The sequence below is a fragment of the Mya arenaria genome, chromosome 13 (assembly GCF_026914265.1).
Source record: "Mya arenaria isolate MELC-2E11 chromosome 13, ASM2691426v1".
Lineage (NCBI taxonomy): Eukaryota > Metazoa > Mollusca > Bivalvia > Myida > Myidae > Mya > Mya arenaria.
This window is the reverse complement of record NC_069134.1, coordinates 35359992-35387632: the sequence shown is the minus strand read 5'-3', so window position 1 is coordinate 35387632 and position 27641 is coordinate 35359992. Positions and strand designations below refer to the sequence as shown.

The 27641-nt window shown below is 36.1% G+C and overlaps 1 protein-coding gene across 1 annotated transcript in view; it reads left to right on the top strand.

Annotated features, from left to right (window-relative positions):
- The window catches only part of LOC128214831 (probable dimethyladenosine transferase), a 29560-nt gene extending 4577 nt beyond the window's left edge, over window positions 1-24983 (top strand). Inside the window, exons 4-12 of the mRNA XM_052921505.1 lie at window positions 573-634; window positions 4059-4152; window positions 6404-6453; window positions 10359-10482; window positions 11066-11158; window positions 14273-14337; window positions 14835-14898; window positions 22633-22739; window positions 23503-24983. Coding sequence (XP_052777465.1) covers window positions 573-634; window positions 4059-4152; window positions 6404-6453; window positions 10359-10482; window positions 11066-11158; window positions 14273-14337; window positions 14835-14898; window positions 22633-22739; window positions 23503-23545 — 702 coding nt within the window. The 3' untranslated portion in view covers window positions 23546-24983. The remainder of the gene's footprint in view (window positions 1-572; window positions 635-4058; window positions 4153-6403; window positions 6454-10358; window positions 10483-11065; window positions 11159-14272; window positions 14338-14834; window positions 14899-22632; window positions 22740-23502) is intronic.
- Window positions 24984-27641: the final 2658 nt, after the last annotated feature.

Genomic DNA, 27641 nt, shown 5'->3' with positions numbered 1-27641 from the left:
ACATAGGCCCTCATAGCTGATTTATCCAGACATTTTTTATAAGTGGACATTCCTAATATTACCTTAACTAAGGGCTATTCCAGTAAAACATATGACCCACAGGGGGGTGGGAGGCACTTATTTAAACAGTATATGGGTGGATGTCTTTTTGCTAATTTGGACCCCAAACGGGTTAATTTGCTTCTGTAGGGGGTGGTATATTTTAAAAGTGCCTTCCCCCCGGGGTTTAAATGGAATAGCCCTATATGACTTTCAAACAATCTACAAATAGATTTAACCAACAGTTGAAACGATGTATACCGGGATATATATAGAAGAGCCAGGTCATCCAAGGGTATTTCTCTTGAGATGTTGTTGTCTTAAAGGCACGCAATATAAGTTGATGCCAACATTTTTTATAAAAAAAAAAAAAAAAAAATTTCTTGACCTTAATAATTAAAATAAAAAATATGTTGCAATCATGGGTATAATATTCATAGATACATATTGTTACAAATGGGAATCTGAAACAATTTTTTAAGGCCTAATATTTTGAGAATATTTTTAACATCACCTTGATAAAAATTTTTCAGGTAAACGCATGTGAAATTGACCCTAGACTTGTGGCGGAGTTGCAGAAAAGAGTTCTTGGAACGTATGTATATTGCATTACAAACTTATTTAATAAACTAATGTTTCTTTATCTAGACTGAAAATCTGCTTGATAAAACAGAAGTGATTTAATCAATTTTCTTTTATTTTAAAATTAATGTATCATACTCTGTGGTTTAATTCATTGAACATTTTCAAAAACTTAAAAGTGATTGGAGGATGATAAATGTTACTGGTAAGGCACTACTGTAAAGACAAATGTGAGATACAGAGAAAGCTATTGTTTAAGCCACAGATGAACTTTTGTTGTGCTGACTGCTCCAAGGGAATGATCCCATTATTAATTGACGAAGATATTTAGATGCAATATGAGGTCAGCCTTTGTTATATAAAGGTTTTTACGTGCCTTCCAGTGTTTGTTTTTTTAACCAATTTGGGGTCAAAATTTGTGCCCATTTCCAATGCTCAAACATATATTTTTTCCAAATTTATGTGAAAATAAAATCCCAATTTTATGTTTATATAAAAAAATTAGACCCCAAACCATTTATAACTTTAATTCAATCCTGTAACAGCATAACCCACCTAACACTTTGAAATCATTTCAAGTGTGTGATTCTCACATTAATTTTAGTATAGCTAAATTGTTCATTGCGAGTTCATCAAATTGAATAGAGTTAGAAACATCCAATACTAAGGGAAAAGATTTTGTTTTAAAAGGTTTTGAAAATGGAAGACAAATTTCCAAAGTTATTTGAACATAATAGTAAGAATTAGTCATACGCTTGTCTTGTATGTATAAAAAGAAAGGGTAAAAAACAACCCACTTAATTATTGACAGTTATGATCGAGTACTCAAACGTTGCAAAACGCCCAAATAATAATGAAACATTATACTTAATGATAGAGATAAATATGGTAAAAATCTTCCCTGCTATTTTGCCGATTATTTGCATCTTTTATGGGAAGGGTAATGCATATTTTCTGTCTCACTTTTGTATCATGTCTGAAAAAAAAGAAGAAATTAATGCCTTACCGTCTGGTTATACAAAATTAGAAACAAAAGTCAAAAACCCCTCTTTAAATTACTGAAAATGACCGTCTTGAGACACAGACTGTTATAAACAACAATATTGCATTTAAGTGCATTATTTAAGTTAGTAAAATATATTATTTTTAGTATAAATGGATGTTTTGCTGATTAGATTTAAAAGCTGCACTCCCACAGATTGAACGTTTTGACAACTTTTTTTATTTTTTGTAAATGAAGCAAGCCATTTTTTGCGTAAATATCTGCAAACCAGTGATATAAGACTGCTGACAAATATAAGATTGCATAATTGCATAATTTTCATATTTCAGTTCAAAATTGATGTTTTAAGCACTTTTTTAAAACCGTTAGTTATGCTTTTATTAACTTTCGTATGGAAATCTGCGATTTGATCTTTTGTCAGCAGTCTTATATCACTGGTTTGCATATATTAACGTAAAAATTGGCTCATTCCAAGACAAAGAATGTCAAAATAGTAAATCTGTGAGAGTGCAGAAAACCTTTTAGTTAATTAGCTTGATTCTTTGTTAAGATCACTGTTCTAAATTACTAAAGATTTTAAGGTTTTCAGTACTTAAAAGTAGGACTAATTCTAAGACATGTGACAATTTTCTAAACAAATATAACCATTTTCCATCGGTAATTATTAAAGGTTTTGTACAAAAAGGCGTTAACAAAAAAGCTTTTACTAGCTAATGGACCAACACTATTTTTACTGCTTGAGTTTTTGTAGTGCAAGAATTTCTTCTACAATGTTTCTTTTTCACCACTTTGGGCCTTTCAGATTGGAAAAAAAAATGTGTCACTGACTGAAATTTAGAATTCCAGTTTTGCTCGAAAATGAACGAGAATGCTTTAGAAAATGGACAGAAACGATAAACTAATATGATAAAGTTAGTTGTTTTTTTAAGAGTAACATCCCAACTTTCATACACAAATGGTTTGAGGGTCCATTTTTGTGTCGCCTGAAAAGACGACATATAGGGGTTACTTTCGGCGGCGGTGTCGGCGGCGGTGGCGGCGTCCGCGTCCCATTTTCGCTTGTCCGGGGTATATCTCCTAAACTATTAGTGGTATCAACTTGAAACTTCATATGTAGATAGATCTAATTGAGGGCAAGTGCAGTGCACAAGAACTGTTACTCTTGCTTCCATATTTTTCAAGTTATTGCCCTTTGTTATTTTTCATGCTTAAAGTTTTGTCCGGGGCATATCTTGTAGAATATAAGAGTTATCAACTTGAAACTTCATATGTAGATAGATCTCATGGAGGGCAAGTGCAGTGCACAATACCAGTAACTCTTGCTTTCTTAGTTTTAAAGTTATTGCCCTTTGTTATTTTTCATGCTTAAAGTTTTGTCTGGGGCATATCTTGAAGAATATAAGAGGTATCAACATGAAACTTCATAGCTAGATATATCTTATTGAGGGCAAGTGCAGTGCACAATAACAGTAACTCTTGCTTTCTTAGTTTTAAAGTTATTGCCCTTTGTTAATTTTCATGCTTAAAGTTTTGTCCGGGGCATATCTTGAAGAATATAAGAGGTATCCACTTGAAACTTCATAGCTAGATAGATCTCATTGAGGGCAAGTGCAGTGCACAAGAACCGTTACTCATGCTGCCATATTTTTAGAGTTATTGCCCTTTGTTAATTTTCATGCTTAGGTTTTGTCCGTGGCATATCTCGTAAACTATAGGAGGTTTCAACCTGAAACTTATTCCGTAGGTATATCTGATTGAAGGTTCAAATGCCACCTACAATTGAAAGTTAAATGGCAACGTCATTGTCTATAAATGAATAAAATGCCAATCTAACAGCTATAATGTCGACAGTAAATAATTTGTCAGGCGACACATCCGACTCGCGGAGTTCTAGTATATTAAAGAATAATCTGTTTTTCTTTTTCAAAACAAGAAATTGGAATTTTCACAGCTGAGAAAAAAGTATGGCAAAAAATTTCTGCCTCAAATCAGTCAGAAAAAAAACACTGTTATATGTCCATTTTGAGTTAGTTTTTTGATGCTCCTTGTTAAAATGCACATTCAAGTGCATTTGATTCCCCTTGGCTTGCTTGGCTTGAATTCCTCGTTGGCTTGAACTAGATGTAAAGAACTGATTTCTTTATACTAAAGTTAAACATTTCTGCTTGGTATTTTCCCCAACGGGGTTTGACTGTATATAAGCAGAATGAAAAAAAACAACAGTAATAACTATGTTAAACATTATTTCAAGGCCACTGGGAAATGATCCAGGATAGGTTGGAATTGATGACCAATGTTAAAACAAAAATGTTTTTCCCTACCTACCGGTATTATCCTGCCATCTTTTGGAGACATTTGTGGAAAAATATAATTGCATTACTTTTTACACTTGACTTTATGGCTGCCAGTCATATCTGAAGTGTTTCCTTTTCAGGCCATATCAGACTAAACTCCACGTGATAGTTGGCGATGTAATCAAGACAGAGTTACCCTTCTTTGATGTGTGTGTCGCCAATATGCCATATCAAGTCAGTAATGTAGTGTTAGAACTTGTGGTCTAATCAGCCCAAAAGGGGCCCTTGAATATCTTGATAATTATTATGCCCCCCTTCGAAGAAGAGGGGTATATTGCTTTACACATGTCGGTCGGTAGGTCGGTCGGTCGATCCGTTGGTAGACCAAAGCTTGTCCGAGTAATAACTCAACATTTCCTGGATGTATGGTCATCAAACTTGACATGAAGGTTGGGCCTGACCAGTAGATGACCCCTATATAGGGCTCATTGGGTCAAAGTTCAAGGTCACAGTGACTTTTTAATGGTTAAATAATTTTAAAGCTTGTCCGAGTGATAACTCAACAATGCCTACACCTGTGGTCATCGAACTTGATATGGAAGTTGGGCCTGACCAGTAGATGACCCCCATTGTTTTTGAGGGTCATCAGGCTAAAGCTCAAGGTCACATTGACCTTGAATGATAAAAAGTTGTCCGAGTGATAACTCAACAATGCCTGCACCCATGGCCCTCAAACTTGACTTAGAGGTTGGGCCTGACCAGTAGATGACCCCTATTGATTTTAGGGGGTAAAAGGTCAAGCTCACAGTGACCTTGAAAGCAAACTCAACAATTCCTGGACCTATGGTCATCAAACTTGACATGAAGGTTGGGCCTGACCAGTAGATGACCCCTCCTGACATTGGGGGTCATCGGGCCAAGGTCAAGGTCACAGTTACCTTTAACGCAAAAAAGTTAACAAATCTTCCAGTGATATCTCAATAATGCCTGAACCTATGATCATCAAACTTGACATGGAAGTTGGTCCTGACCAGGAGATGACCCTTATTGATTTTAGGAGTCATTGGGTCAAAGGTCAAGTTCACAGCGAAAATATTTCGAGTGATAACTCGACAATGCCTGCACCCATGGCCCTCAAACTTGACTTGGAGTTGTGTCTGACCTGTAGATGACCCCTTATGAATTTAGTGGTCATCGGGCCCACAGTGACCTTGAGCGGAAAAAGCTTGTCTGTGTGATAACTTGACAATGCCTGCACCCATGGCCCTCGAACTTGACATTTAGGTTTCTGGTGACCAGCTGATGACTCTGGATTTTGAGGTCATAGAGTCAAAGGTCATGGTCATAACACACTCTATCCTCACACTTTGAATGGTCAAAATCTTAAAACTGCCTCAACGGCATCCAATGTCAGTGACAAATCAGCTGTCATTTCGGTCCATGCATATTTCATTCAATTGTCCATATAATCCTGACAACATGGTGCTCAGTGGGGGCATAATGTTTGACAAACATCTCTTGTTAATTTTTTGTCCCAACTGAGAGAATCATTTAAATCTTGTATGGCTTATGAAAAAGAGAAGTATATAAATTCTGGTTGTTTTAAATTCTTATTTTAGCATTATAATTGTATGATATCGTTTCAAAGCTGCATTCTCACAGATGGACCGTTTTGACAATATTTTTTTTTTCTTAGAATGAGCCAATTTTTGTTTAAATGTCTGGAAACCAGTGATATAAGACTGCTGACAAAAGATCAGTTTGCAGTTTATCAATTTTTGTTTGAAAGTTTATGTTTTATGGCTAAAAGCATTACTAACACTTATAATAAAAATGCATAACACACCAATTTTTCAATCTGCGATCTGATTTTTTGTCAGCAGTCTTATATCACTGGTTACCATGCATTTTCACAAAAAATGATGTTTATGGCTAAATGCGTTACTAATGCTTTAAGAAAAATGATTTTTTTGGCAGTTTTCCAACAAATGAGATCTGTTCTTTAGTGAGTTATCTTTTATGACTGAATTGACGGCATTGATGCCAAAATCAGCTGATTCTGAGACAAGTACTAAAATATAACTCAAAATTGTTAATCTGTGAGAGTGCAGCTTTAAGAGTTTTCTCAGGGCCTTTGAATTTAATTATTCCACAGTCTCTTATGGCTTATCATTAAAAAATCATTTCGTCTAAAATTGGAACTTCTATAAGATCTTTTAGGAAAATTCATGCTTGGTATTTTTGGTGTAAATTGATACCCCACATTATAGTGCATTAACCTAATGGTTTTGTTTGTCTTGTATTCAGGTTATTAAACAAAAATGTTAGCACACTTAATGTCTGTTCCCAAATTTGTATTTAAAACAAAAACAACATTCATGTTAAATTTGTATCATAACACATTAAATGACAAAAAAACACCTTCTAGTTGCCTTGAAACCATAGTAATAGGCATCAGTTTCTGTACCACTTATTTTAATTTCAGATTTCGTCTCCATTTGTCTTCAAGCTACTCCTTCATAGACCCTTTTTTCGGTATGTACAGACCAATTAGGATAATGTGTTATGTTACATTTTCCTCATTATAAAAAACAAAGTCAGTCTATGATTTATGCTTGAATTGTAACAAGGTTACTTGAGAAAAAAGGATGAGTTTTTAGCTTGTTTTTTTTTTCAAAGACAAAAGGCTTTTTATTAGGGATGGCAACGAGTACCCGAGTACTCGAGTACTCGATCGAACGTCAGAGTACTCGAGTACCAAATCACTACTCGAGTACTCGGGAAAAAAATGAAAAAAATCTATAAAAATCACCAAATACACGATTTACAGACAAAATATCAGACCTGGTTAGTTGCCAAGAGGACAATTTACGGCCCCTTAATCCCCACTGTGTACACAATTGACCTCAATCAATTAGTTGACAGTTGTTGTGATAGTTGCAAACTGTCAACAAAGGACCCCTATTTCAAATTAGCACTGATGTCAACTAGCGAAGTTTTGATAGCGGTACTTTCACCTACATGTACACAATTCTATTGTATACCAATTAGAGAATTTCCACCAAAAAATGGACGCTAACGAGCGAAAGAGTATCGACCGTTACGATAATTGATTTCTTAATGGGCGTATTTTAACTATTTTTGCAATGATTATCACAATTGATTGGTTGATATTTTAAATCAAGAATTATGAATATTAATGAGGTAAACAACAATTACACAGTACGAAAAACTATCATTTAAAAGAATTTTTTTTTACAACTCAACAACTGAACCTTGTATTGAATTTCGTTCACTATTTTTATACGCCCATCTTATGATGGCCGTATTATGGGAACACCCATGGCGGGCGGGCGGCGGGCGGGCGGGCGGGCGCCCTCCACAATGTTGTCCGCTCTCTAACTTGAACATTTCTCATCCAATTTCCACCAAACTTCATGAAAGTGTTTGTTGGTGAAATATCTAGGTCAAGTTCGATAACTAGCCAGATCGCTCTAGGCACTCCAGAGTTATGGCCCCCTGAATTTGTCAAAATTGTGCGGGCGGGCGGGCGGCTCCACAATGTTGTCCGCTCTCTAACTTGAACATTCGTCATCCAATTTCCACCAAACTTCATGAAAGTGTTTGTTGGTGAAATATCTAGTTATGTATGCTATTAATGTTCGTTCATTGTAATTCTGATTGTTGTTCATTTCTGCAGTGCATACTTGTATAAAATGAAACGAATAAGACAAATTAAAATCCTGAAACAACATTTGTTTTCTTTTTATAACATTTGTTGTTAAAATAGTTAAAATACGTAATGAAAGTTTACTTTAAAGGTGAAAATGACCAATAATACGACCAACGCACAATATACGTCATTAATGATATATGTATACACAATCTTGTCTTTGCGAACACATATTCAATTTTTCCGAGTAATCGAGTACCCGAGTACTCGATCGAACGATCGTCCGAGTACTCGAGTATTAATTTTACGACTCGTTGCCATCCCTACTTTTTATGTACATCCGGCTGCAAATTTGCAATTTTGAAGATGAAAAAATGTGTTTTTCTTGTAAAAGAAACTTTCTTTATGATAATCACAATATTTTTTTTTTTTTTTGTGAAATCTGCTTTAAAGCTGCACTCTCTCAGATTGATCTTATGACAACTTTTTTCTTTTTTTTGTCTTGCAATGAGCAAAATGCTATGAACATTTCTAAAACTGCTATGGAGAGCTGTACTATAGCTACGGAATCACATTTAAAGCCATACTCAAAGCACTTCTCCAAACAATGGTAGAGAGCCCATTTGGGTGCGAAAGTTTGGGGGGTTCAAAGCCCGGCTGCGTCAAACTGAAAGACAGTAAAATATTGTACTAGGAGCTCCCTTGCCTAGCGCTCAGCATTAAAAGGGTAGTGCTTGGAAAAAAGCTGTACTCAGTGCTAGTTGAACTCAGGAAAGTTGTATCCCGTGTATCAGTGCTATTACACCGCACATGTTAAAGAAAAAGAGCTAGGGTATCACACCAGGATCTCTTGTATCTCACTCTGTTTCTTAAAGTCTTCCAATGTCTGTTTTTGACTAAAAATTTCTGTTACTTCTATCTCATAACACATAGTCACTTATGGCATTTAAACACAATTTAAGTCAAGATGGCGTCACAGTCAGGGTCAAGTCATTATGCAGCAAATGGGCTCTGGCACACTTTGATAAACTCAAATAAAGAAACTTCTTCATAAATGCACGGAACTAGTAGAAAATGTGAATAAGAGAAGTCCTGTGTCTGAATTCTTTAAGGTTTCTGTCGACTTTTTATGATGCAGCTAATTAAACTAGCTGGAAATCACTTCCTTCTGGAAGTCATTTGCACGGACACATAATGTTTGAAAGTTGGAAATTAATTACATTTAGGCTCAACGCAGACACCAAAAAAAGCTGAACAATTTGTGTAACTTCATTTGCAGCAATCTAGTGTTCGTGTTTTGCGAGAAAATTAATAAAAAAATTGAATGAGATATAATTCACCAATTAATCTTCCAGTTAAATTAGATTAATATCACAGCAATTTTTACTCTCTGGAAATCAGGCACTGAAGTTCAAATTCTAGTTATAAAAGAGCTGCATAAACTCGGTGGATATCTAAAAAATTAAAGTATTGCTGTGTGTTCGTGTTTAGGAACACTAATTATAGAAGACGGCTTTTGATAATTGAGATGCATTACATCTCCAGAAACAAAATTCTTGTTTGATATATGATAACGTTTTTCCTATGAATAATCAGTATATTATGAAATTAGTGGCTGCTTTTAGAATTAATCTAATGATATCCATTATGAGAACTTTCCCAATATAGTTGTTTGTTCCAGTAACATATAATAATTGTCGAGACTCGCAGTGATGTATGATAGCTTGTTCTTTTCCTTACTTGTTCGACGAGGCATATTAGATAAAGTTTAATGGTATTTGTAATTATTTTAGGAAAAATTATGTAAAAGAATGGCATGATTGAACATTTAATTAAACTTTTAAATGTTTTACTGTTTTAAATAGCCAATTCTCTTATCTATCGTGTTTCTAAATAAAATCATTGATCAATGTTCTAGGGAAAATTATTTCTAAGGCAAAACATATGCTTATACTCAATAGTTAAATAAATTAAATAAATCATTAATTTGACTCAAGTACAATTTTTGTTTTAAAATTATTTTTCTTTATACTTTTGCCCAATTATTATTTTATCAACATAATCTTTGAGAGAATGAGCTTATAAAAAGAGTTCAACATACAAAATTACAAATCCTGCTATGCAGTTACCGGTATGTGTTGAATTGAGATGAGATTGAAATTGAGAAATGACCACAGGGGGCAGTAACAAATTATTTTCCTATATGTATTTTTTCCTATATGTAAATACATATAGGCTAAAATAAAAAATAAAATTGTTTCTGGCCCCTGTGAGAAATGACTATAGTACTTTATTTTTTTTGTGAATTTGGGGCCAGATGAACTATTTCATTGAGCCTATATTTGTCCTATCCTATGCACACTATTTATGATATCTCCAAAGCCGTTCTTTTGAAAAAAGATTAAAATCGCTCAGCCTTATGCCTTTTATCTTTTAATACTTGCTTAAGTTATTTTTCATTCTTTGGTTTAACCCACTCACCTTCCAGTGCATCAGCCGAGCCTATTGGTGTGAGGTCTATGTCGAAGCCGATGCCATAGGAGGCGCCTGGAAATGAGACCCCAGTCCCTTTAACAAGAGAACAAGAGGCCCTCCAGGGAGGTCTTGACTCCCTCTGTGGTCATCCCACGGGTCAGTCAGGGGATGATGTTAAATCGTGTGGTGTTTGAGGACACAACACCCAAAAGCCAAGTTCTTTCTCCAAAGATGGAGTAATGTTATGGTTTCTAGTGCCAATTCAGTACACATTAAAATATTGCCGTTGCAGGTGCGCAGTTCTGATGTTCCAGCGGGAGTTTGCACAGAGACTTGTTGCCAAGCCTGGGGACAAATTGTATTGTCGTCTGTCCGTCAACACACAGCTTTTGGCTAGGGTGGACCATCTGATGAAGGTATAGCAATATGAATAGAAATGACAGAGCATTGACTTTGGAATGAAGAATACTGGCAGTGTTACCATGGTAAGGGGAAAGGAAAAAGAAAGGGAGTCAGGAAAATTTGGAACTTGAGATTGAGGGCCGTGAAAACAATTTGTTAAATAGCAGAAAGAAGGAAATAATAATGAAAGAAAAAAGTTAAATTTAAAAAAAAGTCATTACACTGTAGAAGAAGAGGTGGTATTGGTTGGCTGATGGGGAAAATGGATGCAAACATTATTGATTATGCTTATAGATGACCAATTATTCTCCTTTAAGCACTGTTAGTTTGGTCAGTGGAGATTTGGGTTAGTCAGGAAAAATCAGGGAATTTTGTTTTCTATCATTTGTGGACACCCTGACTGTCTGGGGAAGTCTAATTTTAACTTTTTAAATATATTGACTGAAAGATCAGACTAAGTTTAAAAAGATGTAGCACCCTCCTGCCCGCATGGAGATCAGAATGGGCACTTTCTGATTTCTGAAAATTAAATGCTAAAGACTATTAACTATTTTTTTGGTTTAAATTTAGGAAGCCTGTGGATGATTTATATTTCAGGTTGGCAAGAACAATTTTAGACCTCCGCCAAAGGTTGAATCCAGTGTTGTAAGGATAGAACCTCGCAATCCACCTCCGCCTATAAACTTTCAGGTATGTAAACCATTGATATCTGGTTAAGGTATTCAATGTACACATTTCCTTGTCATTTAAAAATGCACTCTAACACCCAAATAACATGAGCATTAATACATTTGTGTTAATTTACTGAATAGGATGAATACATATCGAAAAAAATGGTTCTTATTAAGTATATCATGTTTAATTTGAAAGAAAGGTGCATAAAACATGGTAATTCTACCTTATGAAACAATAGTTGATCACTGTAAATCCCCACCAGTCATTTATTTTTTTTGTGTGTTTTCACTTATTAAATACATGGTTACAATCTTGTTATCAGTAATTGATTGTTTCCATAAATGCATTATTTAGTAAGTAGTTAAAGGTTTATCTCTCAAAATCTATGTTTGTTATACATGTGTATGCATTGATTTTAAATACCAGTATCACTTTAATTGAACCATTGCCATTAATGCTAAATTTGGATGCATGGAAAGTGTAAATATGTTTGGTATAATTTGAATAGTATTGATATCTGATTACGAACATGTAAAAATGAATGACAGACAGTGCATTATACCATTAGACAAAATTGTTTCAGATTTTCTCAGAAAATTTGTGAAATTGCTTATTTTTTTCAATCTTTCTTAAGGCCAAAAGAGTGATCATAAAAAAAAGGGTATAGATTATTTTTTTTACATAAAAACCTTTTCAAATTATACCAGAATTATTAAAGGCATACACAACTCTCATAATTATACCTCAGATACGTTTGGTGTTTACTATAATTGTTTCATTTAAGTTTCCCTAGAAAATAATCAAATTTTAAATAAATAAGGAAGCTGTGGGGCTAAATTTATGATTTTTATTATATCGCGATATTACGAGAATGATTTTTATAAATTTCATTATTTTTTTCTAGTTTGAATTTCCGCAATTAATGAAATGCTACCTGAATATTACCAAGGGCTATTTCGTTAAAAAAAAAAACACACCAAATAACAACAGAAAGAAAAAAGAAATTTTATAGGAAGAGTTATATATCTATTCTTTGCTAACTAGTATTTGAATTGGAAGCAAACTTCTGAAGAGGGATGGTCAAATATGCAAATTATGGACCTTTATTTTTCTGATTGATGCTTTGCATGTAAGCACACATTTGACATGAAACTACTGGTTAAGGTTTTGCATGAAAACACAATTAGGTCAATACCTCAGCAAAGGCAACACGTATTGCACTGCAACTTAATACATGGGCTACCAGTCACTCAACATTCTTAATTAATTAAGTAAGATTACTCTATCTTGCATTTGACATAAGTTTTGCCCCTTTTTATATGACTTTGAAATTCTGGTTAAGGTTTAGCATGTCAGCACAATTCATGTAAGCCAGTAACTCAGCAATTACTGGATGTAGTGCATTGAAAAAATTACACAATCAAGTGTGATCACTCTATCTTGCAAATAAAACAAATTTTGCCCCTATATTATTTTACTAAGACATTTTGTCAATGTATTTGCACCAGACTTCGATGAATGCTAACACTGTAAAAACATAATCATTTTCAAGTTTGTTTTCACCTGATTTCAAGATGTTCTAATGAGATAACAGTAGAGTCTTTATCAGCAACCTAAAGCTAGATTTAAAATTGTATACAAATGAACTAACTAATTTCATGTTCCATACATGCCATATTTTCGGAAGGCTTACAAGGAGATTTTGGTCAGAAAACCCAGGGAATCAGGCCTTGACCAGGGGATTTTGGTCAGAAAACCCAGTGATTTGGGCCTTGACCAGGGAATTTTGGTCAGAAAACCCAGTGATTTGGGCCTTGACCTTGGAATTTTGGTCAGAAAACCCAGTGATTTGGGCCTTGACCAGAGGATTTTGGTCAGAAAACCCAGTGATTTGGGCCTTGACCTTGGAATTTTGGTCAGACAACACAGTGGTTTGGGCCTTGACCTTGGAATTTTGGTCAGACAACACAGTGGTTTGGGCCTTGACCTTAGAATTTTGGTCAGACAACACAGTGGTTTGGGCCTTGACCTTGGAATTTTGGTCAGACAACACAGTGGTTTGGGCCTTGAGCTTGGAATTTTGGTCAGACAACACAGTGGTTTGGACCCTTGGAAGTTTGGTCAGAAAACCCAGTGATTTGGGCCTTGACCAGGGGATTTTGGTAAAACCCCCCAGAGATTTAGGCCTTGACGAAGGGATTTTCATTGATCATCATCAGTTGCTCTGGCCCGGACATTTGTTTTTGTATGTTCTACTATAAAAACTTTATTTTAACTACATGTAGTATTCTTTTAACTGAAAAGCACTGTGTTAAGTTCATAATAATTTTGTGTTGTAAGAAAATTCATGGTACAAATCATCGTAGTCCACATTTTTCCCTAATTAAACACACTGACACAAAGTTGAAAATAAATGAGGGGATGGAGCAAATTTCCATTAGATTTCACCTGTTGCTGGAGGATATAGCACATATAGTGTTCCATTATGCTGTCATTTCTTCTCTCTCTCTCTCTCTCTAAAGTAAAGGGAATTGCTGTAGCCTTGGTATTTTTGTTGTCATTACCATTGATGTTGATGAACTCTGAATGCATCAATTACAGAATTGGCTTAAGATATTACCAAGAAACTGTATTTAAGTACACATGTTTGCAATGACAATACACATATTTAAATGTGTAACAAGTCCCATCTCTCTGGCTATCATATTTTAATTATAAGTTATGCTCTTTGGTCAAATGGAAAAAAAAGACAACAGACAAGCAGAAATGAAGGCAAAACTTATGATTATGGAAGGCTTCCCAGGGGATTTTGGTCAGAAAACCCAGTGATTTGGTCCTTGACCAGGGGATTTTTTTGTCAGAAAAAAACAGGGATTAGGCCTTGACCAGGGGATTTTGGTCAGAAAGCTCAGGGATTTACCCTTGACCTGGGGATTTTGGACAGAAAACCCAAGGATTTGGGCCTTGACCAGGGGATTTTGGTCAGAAATCCCAGGGATGATTTTTTGTTGATTATGGGGGTAGGTGGTATCAAATCAAATTTGAACAAGTGATGTTTTGTCAAATATGTACAATTGAAATCATGTTTGTCTTTAATTTGTCTATGAATAACAATGTTGTTTTTTGCAGGAATGGGATGGATTAGTGCGGATATGTTTTTCCAGAAAAAACAAGACCATTGGAGCATCCTTCAAGTAGGCAAATTAATTTCGTTAAGTCATTAAGTATCACATTTTTACATTTAGACAAACAAAACAGATATTTAATATCATGACTAATACTTGAACATGTGCAAATTAATGGGATCAGGTGTGATTAAAAGAGTATATCAATTAAATTACACCCTCTGGAGTATTAAATTCTTTTATTTCTTCATTTTTTGCAATAATAAAATACGTATGTAGACTATTTTCATTTTTTATGAAGTCATTTGATTCTTCAGATACTTAAAAAATACTTAAGATGTCATTTAGCCTAAAATTTGATTTAAATTGTTGTATTTTTCTTTTTTATGTGTACTATATAAATTTCATGATTGAGTTTAATACCATTTAAAAAAATAAAAGACTGCAATTAAAAATATTCGTTTGTCAGCAGTCATTATTTACAAATGGTATTGTTAAAAATTAGAGTTGTTATGAGTGGTAATACAATACCACAATAATTAAAAACAATCCCTCTCTTATTTCAGGTTTACAAAAGTTCTTGAAATGTTGGAGAAAAACTACAGAGTTCATTGTTCTATGAAAAATGTTGTAAGTTTAGTTTTCTTTCAACTCATTGTAAAGTGGGCATAGATGTTTGGTTAGAAAAAATAGTACAAGATGGAATATATAATTAGGTTGTTTTGATGAACAACTCTTAGTTACTCTAAACACAATTTGTATTGCCTTACGAACCTCAGAGGCAATATTTCTATTCAAACATCATGAAACTTGATGAAAGCATTTTAATATCAAATCTATCTAGGTCATTAGGTCAGAAAAACCTAATATGATTAATCAGCAATATTATATTATAGATCTATTGGTGAATAATTTCAGTGTAAATACTAAATTAAGTATAACATACTGATGATGTATTGTAAAAATGGCATATCAGTCATGAAACAGCCTATTTTCAGGAGTTTTGAATTGCAAGTACCTTGCATACAAAAACTTAAGCCATGGAAGTACATTACAGACACGCAGCCATCCAATTGTATTTTAGACAAATGCTTAAACAATGCAAGTTCCTTGCAGATAAAAAATTAAGCCATGCAGAGACCTTGCAGAAAACAATTAAGCTATTCAAGTACTATTGCAGACAAACACTGTAGCCATGCAATTACATTGCAGAAAACAATAAAGCCGTGCAGGTACTTTTTCAGACAAACAATGAACCCATTCAAGTACCCTAGAGACAAACACTTCAGCAATACAAAGACCTTGCAGACGGACACTTAGGCAATATAAATGCTTTTTGAGACAATCACTTAAGCAATGCAAATACCTTACAGACAAACAAATATTTAACCATGCAAAGACCTTGCAGTTGAACAGTGAAATTATGCAAAGACTTTGCAGAGAACACTTAAGCCATGCAAATACCTTGCTAACAAACACCTTAGCCATGAAGTACCTCACAGCAAAACACTTGAGCTATGCAAAGACCTTGTAGAAAAACCCTTCAGCGATACAAAGGCTCTGCAGACAAAAATTTCAGCCATGCAATGGCTCTGCAGACAAAAACTTCAGCCATGCAATGGCTCTGCAGACAAAAACTTCAGCTATGCAAAGGCCCTGGAGACAAAAACAACAGCTATGCAAAGGCCCTGGAGACAAAAACAACAGCTATGCAAAGGCCCTGGAGACAAAAATAACAGCTATGTAAAGGCCCTGGAGACAAAAACAACAGCTATGCAAAGGCCCTGGAGACAAAAACAACAGCTATGCAAAGGCCCTGGAGACAAAAACAACAGCTATGCAAAGGCCCTGGAGACAAAAACAACAGCTATGCAAAGGCCCTAGAGACAAAAACAACAGCTATGCAAAGGCCCTGGAGACAAAAATAACAGCTATGCAAAGGCTCTGGAGACAAAAACAACAGCTATGCAAAGGCCCTGGAGACAAAAATAACAGCTATGTAAAGGCCCTGGAGACAAAAACAACAGCTATGCAAAGGCCCTGGAGACAAAAACAACAGCTATGCAAAGGCCCTGGAGACAAAAACAACAGCTATGCAAAGGCCCTGGAGACAAAAACAACAGCTATGCAAAGGCCCTGGAGACAAAAACAACAGCTATGCAAAGGCCCTGGAGACAAAAACAACAGCTATGCAAAGGCCCTAGAGACAAGAACAACAGCTATGCTAAGGCCCTGGAGACAAGAACAACAGCTATGCAAAGACCCTGTAGACAAAAACAACAGCTATGCAAAGGCCCTGGAGACAAAAACAACAGCTATGCAAAGGCCCTGGAGACAAAAACAACAGCTATGCAAAGGCCCTAGAGACAAAAACTTCAGACATGCAGAGGCTCTGCAGACAAAAACTTCAGCCATGCAATGGCTCTGCAGACAAAAACTTCAGCCATGCAAAGGCTCTGCGGACAAAAACTTGAGCCATGCAAAGGCTCTGCGAACAAAAACTTGAGCCATGCAAATACCTTGCAGAGCAATACATTAGCCATGCAAGTCCTTGAGACCAACATTTTAGCCATGCAAAGACTTTGAGACTAACACCTAAGTCGTGCAAAGACCTTGAGACTAACTCTTAAGCCATGCAAGGACTTTGGGATGAACACTTTAGCCATGCAAAGACCTTGAGACTAACTCTTAAGCCATGCAAGGACCTTGGGATGAACACTTTAGCCATGCAAAGACCTTGAGACTAATATATAACCCAATGAAAACCTTACAGACAAACACTTGCAGGCAAACATTTTAACCATGCATGTTCCTTCCAGGAAAACACTATTCAATCAGTTAGTAGTCTGCGATTTTATTGTAATATGCCCAGGCAGGTGTGAGGTACATTTTACAGTTTAATTAGTTGCCAAGTTAATTGGTCTTACCGTTAAGAATTTGTACTAATTAGGCAATTTATTGGGATTTATTTTAATAAATGTGAGTAAAAATATATTGAAGTAAATCTTTGGGTACTGATAACCATACAGTAGACACAATTAGCTCTTGTCAATCTTTTAGAAGATGCTTGCCACTTTTAAATGGTTAAGCTCACAGTTTTACTACTGATTTTATTAACCTGAGGATCTCCTTTTGTCCCGTTTTTTTCTGTAACGAATCTCAGGACAGTTATTATACCCCCACAAACGAAGTTTGAGGGGGTATATAAGAGTGAGCTTGTCGGTCGGTCGGTCGGTCGGTCTGTCTGTCGGTCGGTCTGTCGGTTTTCATGGTTTCCGGACGATAACTCATGAAAGGCTAGACAGATTTGAACAATTTTTGGTACACAGGTGTAACATCAGAAGATACAGGTCAAGTTCGATATTGGGGCTGGTGGGGCCAAGGTCAAGGTCACTGTTACTTAAAAAAGGAAAACGGTTTCCGGACGATTACTCATGAAAGGCTTGACAGATTTGGCGGCGGCGTCCGCGTCCCATTTTCGCTTGTCCGGGGTATATCTCCTAAACTATTAGTGGTATCAACTTGAAACTTCATATGTAGATAGATCTAATTGAGGGCAAGTGCAGTGCACAAGAACTGTTACTCTTGCTTCCATATTTTTAGAGTTATTGCCCTTTGTTATTTTTCATGCTTAATGTTTTGTCCGGGGCATATCTTGTAGAATATAAGAGTTATCAACTTGAAACTTCATATGTAGATAGATCTCATGGAGAGCAAGTGCAATGCACAATAACAGTAACTCTTGCTTTCTTAGTTTTAAAATTATTGCCCTTTGTTAATTTTCATGCTTAAAGTTTTGTCCTGGGCATATCTTGAAGAATATAAGAGGTATCAACTTCAAACTTCATAGCTAACTAGATCTCATTAAGGGCAAGTGCAGTGCACAATAACAGTAACTCTTGCTTTATTAGTTTTAAAGTTATTGCCCTTTGTTAATTTTCATGCTTAAAGTTTTGTCCTGGGCATATCTTGAAGAATATAAGAGGTATCAACTTCAAACTTCATAGCTAACTAGATCTCATTAAGGGCAAGTGCAGTGCACAATAACAGTAACTCTTGCTTTCTTAGTTTTAAAGTTATTGCCCTTTGTTAATTTTCATGCTTAAAGTGTTGTCCGGGGCATATGTTGAAGAATATAATAGGTATCAACTTGAAACTTCATAGCTAGATAAATCTCATTGAGGGCAAGTGCAGTGCACAATAACAGTAACTCTTGCTTTCTTAGTTTTAAAGTTATTGCCCTTTGTTAATTTTCATGCTTAAAGTTTTGTCCGGGGCATATATAGAATATAATAGGTATCAACTTGAAACTTCATAGCTAGATAGATCTCATTGAGGGCATGTGCAGTGCACAAGAACCGTTACTCTTGCTGCCATATTTTTAGAGTTATTGCCCTTAGTTAATTTTCTTGCTTAGGTTTTGTCCGTGGCATATCTCGTAAACTATAGGAGGTTTCAACCTGAAACTTATTCCGTAGGTATATCTGATTGAGGGTTCAAATGCCACCTACACTTGAAAGTTAAATGGCAACATCATTGTCTATAAATGAATAAAATGCCAATCTAACAGCTATAATGTCGACAGTAAATAATTCGTCAGGCGACACATCCGACTCGCGGAGTTCTAGTTGGTACACAGGTGTAACATCAGAAGATACAGGTCAAATTCGATATTGGGCTGGTGGGGCCAAGGTCACTGTTACTAAATATAGAAAAACGGTTTCCGGAAGATAACTCATGAAAGGCTAGACAGATTTGAAAATTTTTTGGTACACAGGTGTAACATCAGAAGATACAGGCCAAGTTCGATATTGGGGCTGGTTGGGCCAAGGTCAAGGTCACTGTTACTAAAAATAGAAAAACGGTTTCCGGACGATAACTCATGAAAGGCTAGACAGATTTAAACAATTTTTGGTACACAGGTGTAACATCAGAAGATATAGTTTGGTACACAGGTGTAACATCAGAAGATATAGGTCAAGTTCGATATTGGGGCTGGTGGGGCCAAGATCAAGGTCACTGTTACTAAAAATAGAAAAACGGTTTCCGGACGATAACTCATGAAAGGATTGACAGATTTGTACAATTTTTGGTACACAGGTGTAACATCAGAAGATACAGGTCAAGTTCGATATTGGGGCTGGTGGGGCCAAGGTCAAGGTCACTGTTACTAAAAATAGAAAAACGGTTTCCGGACGATAACTCATGAAAGGCTTGACAGATTTGAACAATTTTTGGTACACAGGTGTAACATCAGAAGATACAGGTCAAGTTCGATATTGGGGCTGGTGGGGCCAAGGTCAAGGTCACTGTTACTAAAAATAGAAAAAACGGTTTCCAGACGATAACTCATGAAAGGCTAGACAGATTTGAACAATTTTTGTTACACAGGAGTAACGTCAGAAGATACAGGTCAAGTTCGATATTGGGGCTGGTGGGGCCAAGGTCAAGGTCATTGTTACTAAAAATAAAAAAACGGTTTCCGGATGATAACTCATGAAAGGCTTGACAGATTTGAACAATTTTTGGTACACAGGTGTAACATCAGAAGATACAGGTCAAGTTCGAGATTGGGGCTGGTGGGGCCAAGATCACTGTTACTAAATATAGAAAAACGGTTTCTGGACGATAACTCATAAAAGGCTTGACAGATTTGAAAATTTTTTGGTACACAGGTGAAACATCAGAAGATACAGGTCAAGTTCGATATTGGGGCTGGTGGGGCCAAGGTCACTGTTACTAAAAATAGAAAAACGGTTTCCGGACGATAACTCATGAAAGGCTAGACAGATTTGAACAATTTTTGGTACACAGGTGTAACATCAGAAGATACAGTTTGGTACACAGGTGTAACATCAGAAGATATAGGTCAAGTTCGATATTGGGGCTGGTGGGGCCAAGGTCACTGTTACTAAAAATAGAAAAGCGGTTTCTGGACGATAACTCATGAAAGGCTTGACAGATTTGTACAATTTTTGGTGCACAGGTGTAACATCAGAAGATACAGGTCAAGTTCGATATTGGGGCTGGTGGGGCCAAGTCAAGGTCACTGTTACTAAAAATAGAAAAACGGTTTCCGGACGATAACTCATGAAAGGCTAGACAGATTTGAACAATTTTTGGTACACAGGTGTAACATCAGAAGATACAGGTCAAGTTCGATATTGGGGCTGGAGGGGTCAAGGTCACTGTTACTAAAAATAGAAAAACGGTTTCTGGACGATAACTCATGAAAGGCTAGTTTTTCTTGTCAGCAGTGCAACTTCTAAATTACTCAACAGATTTAAATAAAACAATACATGCATGATTAAAGAAGATGCAGTGTGCGGTAACCTTGGAGTTATGGCCTCTTTTCAAAGGAATGGTTTGCCATTCCTGTGTCCAGGTGGCATTTGGGGGTATTCGTCACTCCTGTGACAGCTCTAGTTTAATAAAATGTTTTACTCTTTGATATCATAACTGTAAAAAAAATATCAAAATGAAAAAAAAAAATCAGGTCGGAGACAGGGTTCGAAGTGGTGTCACCAAAATTGCAGTCCAGTTTTGTATCCACTGTGCTATGAAGGCTTACCCTAAACATTTGGGAAATTTAAGCTATATACCTAACTTGCTTTTTGGTAATATCATGTGATAACATCGACTAGCCAATCACGCATAAGGATGAATTCTACTAGGTATAAATTAATTGTAAACTATGTGGTACTATAGTTAGTTAGTTTCAATGCATTGTACACATTGATACCAAGCCCCTTTAATATATAGGAATGAGCCTTGCTATAGAGCAAACGAAGGCAGAAACGTACCTTGTGATTGCATTGGGTTGTTGTGTTAATGTAAGTGTTATTTAAAAATTGTTTCTGCTCAATAACTTATTATGCCCCCTTTTGAAAAAAGTGGGGTATATTGTTTTGCACATGTCGGTCGGTCGGTCTGTCTGTCGGTCGGTCGGAATACCAAATGGTTTCCGATCAATAACTTGAGAACGCTTTGACCGAGGGACCTCATACTTGGTATGTGTATTGGTCATCACCAGCAGATGAACCCTATTGATTTTGAGGTCAGTGGGTCAAAGGTCAAGGTCAGTGTGACCTTTACATGAAAAAACGGTTTCCGATCAATAACTTGAGAACGCTTTGACCCAGGAACCTCATACTTGGTAGGTGTATTGGTCATGACCAGCAGATGAACCCTATTGATTTTGAGGTCAGTGGGTCAAAGGTCAAGGTCAGTGTGACCTTAACATGAAAAACGGTTTCCGATCAATAACTTGAGAACGCTTTGACCCAGGGACCTCATACTAGGTAGGCTTATTGGTCATGACCAGCAGATGAACCCTATTGATTTTGAGGTCAGTGGGTCAAAGGTCAAGGTCAGTGTGACTGTAAGCTGAAAAAAGGTTTTCTGATTGTCCATATTTTATTTAAGTGTCCAAATCCTACTAACAATTTGGCTCCCAAGGGGGCATAAATGTTTCACTAACATCTCTTGTTATGTTTAGTGATGACACTTAGTATTTAGGAAGCTTATATGGACTTGAATGTTGGGATTGCATTTGGGGTCAGTGGAGTCAAAGGTCAGTGTTAATACAAAAAAGGAAAAAAAATGGTTTTAAACTATTTAGGTTAAACCTTGGAGTTGCTGTTAGAAAAAATAGAAACACTATTTCTGCTCAATAACTTAAGTTAAAATTGGCATATATGTATAGTAGTGTATGTAGAAAGCCACTGTAAAGCTTTACTGTGAAATTGCTTATAGGATTGGCGGATTCAAGCACATTTAATGGGGCTTAGCAAGCTCATGTGGAGATATACCTTGGGGTAGCATATGGAGTTTGTGCAGTCTAGGTCAAGCTGGTTATTACTGAACTTAGAAATGAGGGTTTCAATCAATAGCATGAGTTGATCATGTGAAGGGATGAAACTTGGTATGTGGAAACATATCTTGGGGTTGCATTGTGGGTGAGTGGGGTCAAGGTCATGGTCATTGTTTTTCGTCTAAGTAATCTCAGTTAAGAATGACCTATAATGGGAATAGTAAAATTCAGTAACAAGTTCATGCAGATCATCATGAGATGCGTATGGACTTACTTTCATGGTGGTTTGAACCAAATAAAGGTCAAAGTAAGTCTTTTCATACCTAAATTCAAGCATAAACACACCCTTATTACATCAGGTTTTTAATAGGGTTTACAAAATCTGGTATTTTCAGAAAAACAAATATGCCATTATGATAGATTTCTGAATGCCAATTATTATAACTATATAAGAAACAGACGCAGACTTGTAGGAAATGGCTTTTTTTTGTCTGCTGATGCAAATTTTGTGAATAATTATTTCATGAGTTACGATCATTTTGCACTTACAGGCCATACCAACAGATTTTGATGTGAAAGCAAAAGTCACAGATTTATTAGAAAAGAACGGTTATGAGTTGAAGCGGCCACGATCAATGGACATTGATGACTTTCTTGGGTGAGTCTGTGGTTTATCAGAGAGTCTGCATGATATATCACATTTTATCTAATTGTTTCCTTTGGCATTAAGCTGTATTATTTAATGAATAACTTGTCATTTACAGCGACAATTATTTCATGTCCCATTCTTAGCTTGTCCTTTATAGCTCACAAGAGCACTACCATGAATATGTAGTGCTCAAGGTGAGCTTTTCCCATCGCCCAACTTCTGGTGTCAACAATTTCTTCTAACGGCATCTTCTCCTTCGAAGCCAATTTAGATGAAACCTCACTTAGATGTCCCTTAGATCACGCCTTTTCAAAATTGTTAAAAGAAATGAATTCCATGCAGAACTCTAAATGCCATGGCAACCGTGTATTACATTGTCTGGTGGTCCTGAACCAAGTTTGTACAAATTATGCCCCTAGGGTCCAAACTGACCATGCCGCGGGGCTCACCTGTTTTACATAAAGATATATATAGGAAGACTGTCATCATTTTCTATAAACGACATCTCTGCCTTAGCCTCTTGGCCAAATTTGATAAAACTTCACAGGGATTTTCCTTTGGTGGTTTCCATTAAAAGCTGTATGAAGAAATTAATTACATGCCGAAGTCTCAGGTTTGCCATGGCAATGAAAAGGTAAACTTTAAAAAAAGGTAAACTCTTAAAAATATTCTTAAAAATAGGTGTTTTTAAGCCAGGACAAATGTGCACCTTCATTCTGTATCCTTATTTTATGTTGATGCATTGTCCTAATATTTATTTTGTTTATTTCAGATTACTGAATTGTTTCAATGAAGAAGGGATCCATTTTTCATAAAATAACACATCAAAACCTGGTATAAATGGAAGTTGCTAAGCTGCAGGGAAACCAAAAAACAACCATACGTTATAGAGACTATAATAAAGATGTATTTTCATGCATTTGTTCGTCTCAATTACTGCAAGACTTTGGTAGATTATTTATTTATGCAGTTCTGTCTCCAGTGCTGTTCTCCTTGTATTTAAGCTAGTCCTTGGAGCACACAACAACTGCGCATGTATTTGACGCTACCTTTGTACACTGTTTAGTATAAATGGAAAGAAAAGAAGAGGCCACATATGAAAGTTGTAGTTTTTCTTAAATGGCTTAAAGGTGGTGATTTTGACATCCTACTTGAATGGCTTAAACCTGGTTGTTTTAAAGTTTTACCTGAAGGGTTGAAGATAGTGATATTAAAATTAATTTGAATGGTTTAAACCTGGTTGTTTTAAAGTTTTGCCTGAAGGGTTGAAGATAGTGATATTAAAATTAATTTGAATGGTTTAAACATAATTGTTTTGTAGTTCTACTTAAAAGGTTTGAATGTGGTTACTAAAAAGTATATTAAAGTTAACTTGTATGGCTTCAATGGGGTCGTTTTAAAGTTTCCCTTGGATTGCTTCATGGAGGCTCTTGGACTGCTTGAAAGGGGTTGTATTATAATTTTACTTGAATGACTTCAAGGGGTGGGGGTTGTTAAAGTTTACTTGAATTGATTTAAGGCTGCATATGAAATGTTTGCTTGACTGGTTTCAAGTTGTGCATATTAAAGTTTTACTTGAATGACTTCAAGGCGGTCCTAAATTTTACCTGGATTGCTTCAAGGCAGTCCTAAATTTTACCTGGATTGCTTCAAGGGGGTCTTATAAAAGTTTCACTTGAATGGCTTCAAAATGGCCATATTAAAGCTTTACCTGGATGGCTTCAAGGCGGTCGTATAAGAATTCAAGGGCATGAGTTTTCTCAATCTCTCTCTACCGTTTTACCTCTTTCGACATGGCTTACCGGTCAAATACATATGTGGCAGTTTCAGTTATTCTGAAGTGGTTTTTTTTAATATAAGTATATCTACCAAAAAAAGAAGAACTCCATGCAAGACCATTTTTATATTTATATCTCAAGTAATGTGTTTCATCGTCTCTGACTTATACTGCAATATGTGTCAGATGCAGCCTTTCGAAACTTAATATTTTTTCATTCTTATAAATTCTGTGGAAGTGTTCATTTTAAAAAAAAAAAATACTTAAGGTTTTGTTTTAATTTTATTTCAGTAAATGTATGTAATAATTGTGTTGATAGATTGTCATTTTAAACAAAATTTAAGTCAATAATATTTTAATTGCCACATGAATAGATTACCGTTATCTGGATTACAGATGTGTCTGTATTGTTAAGGCGATTGTACATAATAATGTAAATAAATTGGATGTTTCAAAATTGATATGTTATGAATAAATCAAATATACCAATCTCAGTTGTATTTCGTATTTTCTTTTCTTAATGACACAGACTCATTGCCATATTTCTGAGAGACTTCCCAGGGGATTTCAGTCTGAATTCCAGGGGATTATGATATTACACCAGGGGATTTTTACGCGGCGAAATTTTGCGCAATATCTGCATTTATAATATAACAATAAATACAGAAATACACTCAAATTACAATAATTTTTGGACTAAGTCATCATGGTCCTTCATGGAATTTCACACTCATAATATTTTTGATGCTTTCCACTGGCAACCTTAAGCAATTTTAAAAAAAAAATAAAAAAATCCAGGGGATATGGATCCCCCGGCGGGGGACCAGGGGATAGGTCGAAATTCCGGGCGATTTTTCCCCCCGCCGGGGGATATGGCATGTATGCATTGCAATCACTGTGTCCTTTGCCTGCCGTCCTCAATATTTGTATCCTCTAATTCGCCGCCAAGATGAGATGGAATTACATTTGAGCAGCGTTCTACCAAGATTTCATAAAGTAAAATTATATTTACTTAAGAATGTATATGAAATCCGTAGACATAAAGGTAAATACTCAAATAACAGAACTGGCCTATATATTTCTCGGTTCTTTGTGTGTGTGTTGGGGGGGGGGGGGGGGGAGGGTCCGAGGTTAGGCTCCCAAGTGCGGCCCCTCATATCCTGGCGTGGTATTCAATATAGTTCCTATCCTTACCATTGGACATGCCTCAGTGATTCCATTCAGTCTACTGGTAAATTAATTTTACAGTCCAATCAAAACACGCTTTAATTTAAGATTGATGTAAGTTGTTTACTGAATACAACCCCAGGCCGCGATATCACAAACATATTCAAATCTCAACTCAATTTACTACATAAAAGCGTAGTATGATTTCAAATCTTGCATGTTTTTATACTTTTTGAAAACTGGTTGTTCCCATACTAGAATGTGTTGATAAAAAGATTTAAAAGAAAACTTATTCTAGAGCAAAAAATAAATTGAGTAATCGTTAGGAATCAATGAATTGAACTCCAATACATTTTTATCACCCGAAGGGTCGTATTATGTTATGGCCTCCATTGTCTGTCCGTCTGTCTGTCCGTCTGTCCTTCCGTTAGCAATTCCGTGTCCGGGCCATAACTTGGTAACTAATGAAGCGATTTTCAAATAACTTTATACAAATCATCACTACATTAAAAGGATGTGTCGCACTCAATTTCCAGGTCCATACCTCAAAGACTAGAATCACCATGGGGGTGCGTTAGCAAATCCGTGTCCGGGCCACAACTTGGTCACGAATAAAGTCATTTTCAAATAACTTTATACAAAGCATCATTACATTAAAAGGATGTGTCGCGCGCAATTTCCAGGTCCATACCTCAAACACTAGAATCACCATGGGGGGGGGGGACGTTAGCAATTCCATGTCCAGGCCATAACTGGGTTACTACTAAAGCAATTTTCAAATAACTTTATACAAATCATCTCTACATTATAAGGATTTGTCAAGCATGCTTTCCAGGTCCATACCTCAAAGGCTAATTTCACTTGGGGGCGTTAGCAATTCCGTGTCCGGGCCATAACTTGGTAACTAATAAAGCGATTTTCAAATAACTTTATACAAATCATCACTACATTAAAAGGATGTGTCGCGCTCAATTTCCAGGTCCATACCTCAAAGACTAGAATCACCATGGGGGTGCGTTAGCAAATCCGTGTCCGGGCCACAACTTGGTCACTAATAAAGTCATTTTCAAATAACTTTATACAAAGCATCATTACATTAAAAGGATGTGTCGCGCGCAATTTCCAGGTCCATACCTCAAACACTAGAATCACCATGGGGGGGGGACGTTAGCAATTCCATGCCCAGGCCATAACTGGGTTACTACTAAAGCAATTTTCAAATAACTTTATACAAATCATCTCGACATTAAAAGGATTTGTCAAGCATGCTTTCCAGGTCCGTACCTCAAAGGCTTATTTCACTGGGGGGCGTTAGCAATTCCGTTTCAATATTGGAAGTTTAAGCCTTTGTTGTTAACACTTCACACCAAGTAAGCAGTATAATAACATAACCTAAATGTTTATCAAAGACCTCAAGCCGAATCTTCTTCGGGCGTATAATGCTCCGTTTCGCGGTGCTCTTGTTGGCTATAGAATACTTTTCTCTTGTAATCTTGGCCAAAGGCAAATGCTTCTATGACAGAATGGGCTCTCAATAAGTGTCGAAACATATTATGATTTTTAATAACTTAATGCTATGTGGTAGTATGAGTTGAGATTGAGATTTGACTTAAGTATTTTCATACTATTGGGGCCTGGACTCCCTTTCCATTGATATGTGACGTATATCAAGGTAAAACAGTCCTTTGAGAACTCTTCTCATTACATTCTGTGGGAGACAATTTTTTGTAAGCATATGCTATGACCTAAGTGAGAAATCTCCTCACAGTAGGGAAATCACTATACCTCGAAAACTCTTGGATTCTGTAGAAGTCCTTTAAAAAAAACTTTGTAACAGATGACATTCATTAAAATCTTAATGATTAAGAATGGGTGGAGTGAGCGAAGCCAACAAGTCCTTTAAATCATTAACATTTTAATTCAGGTCATCTAACTGACTTAGAATACAACCTCATTGGCTGACACAT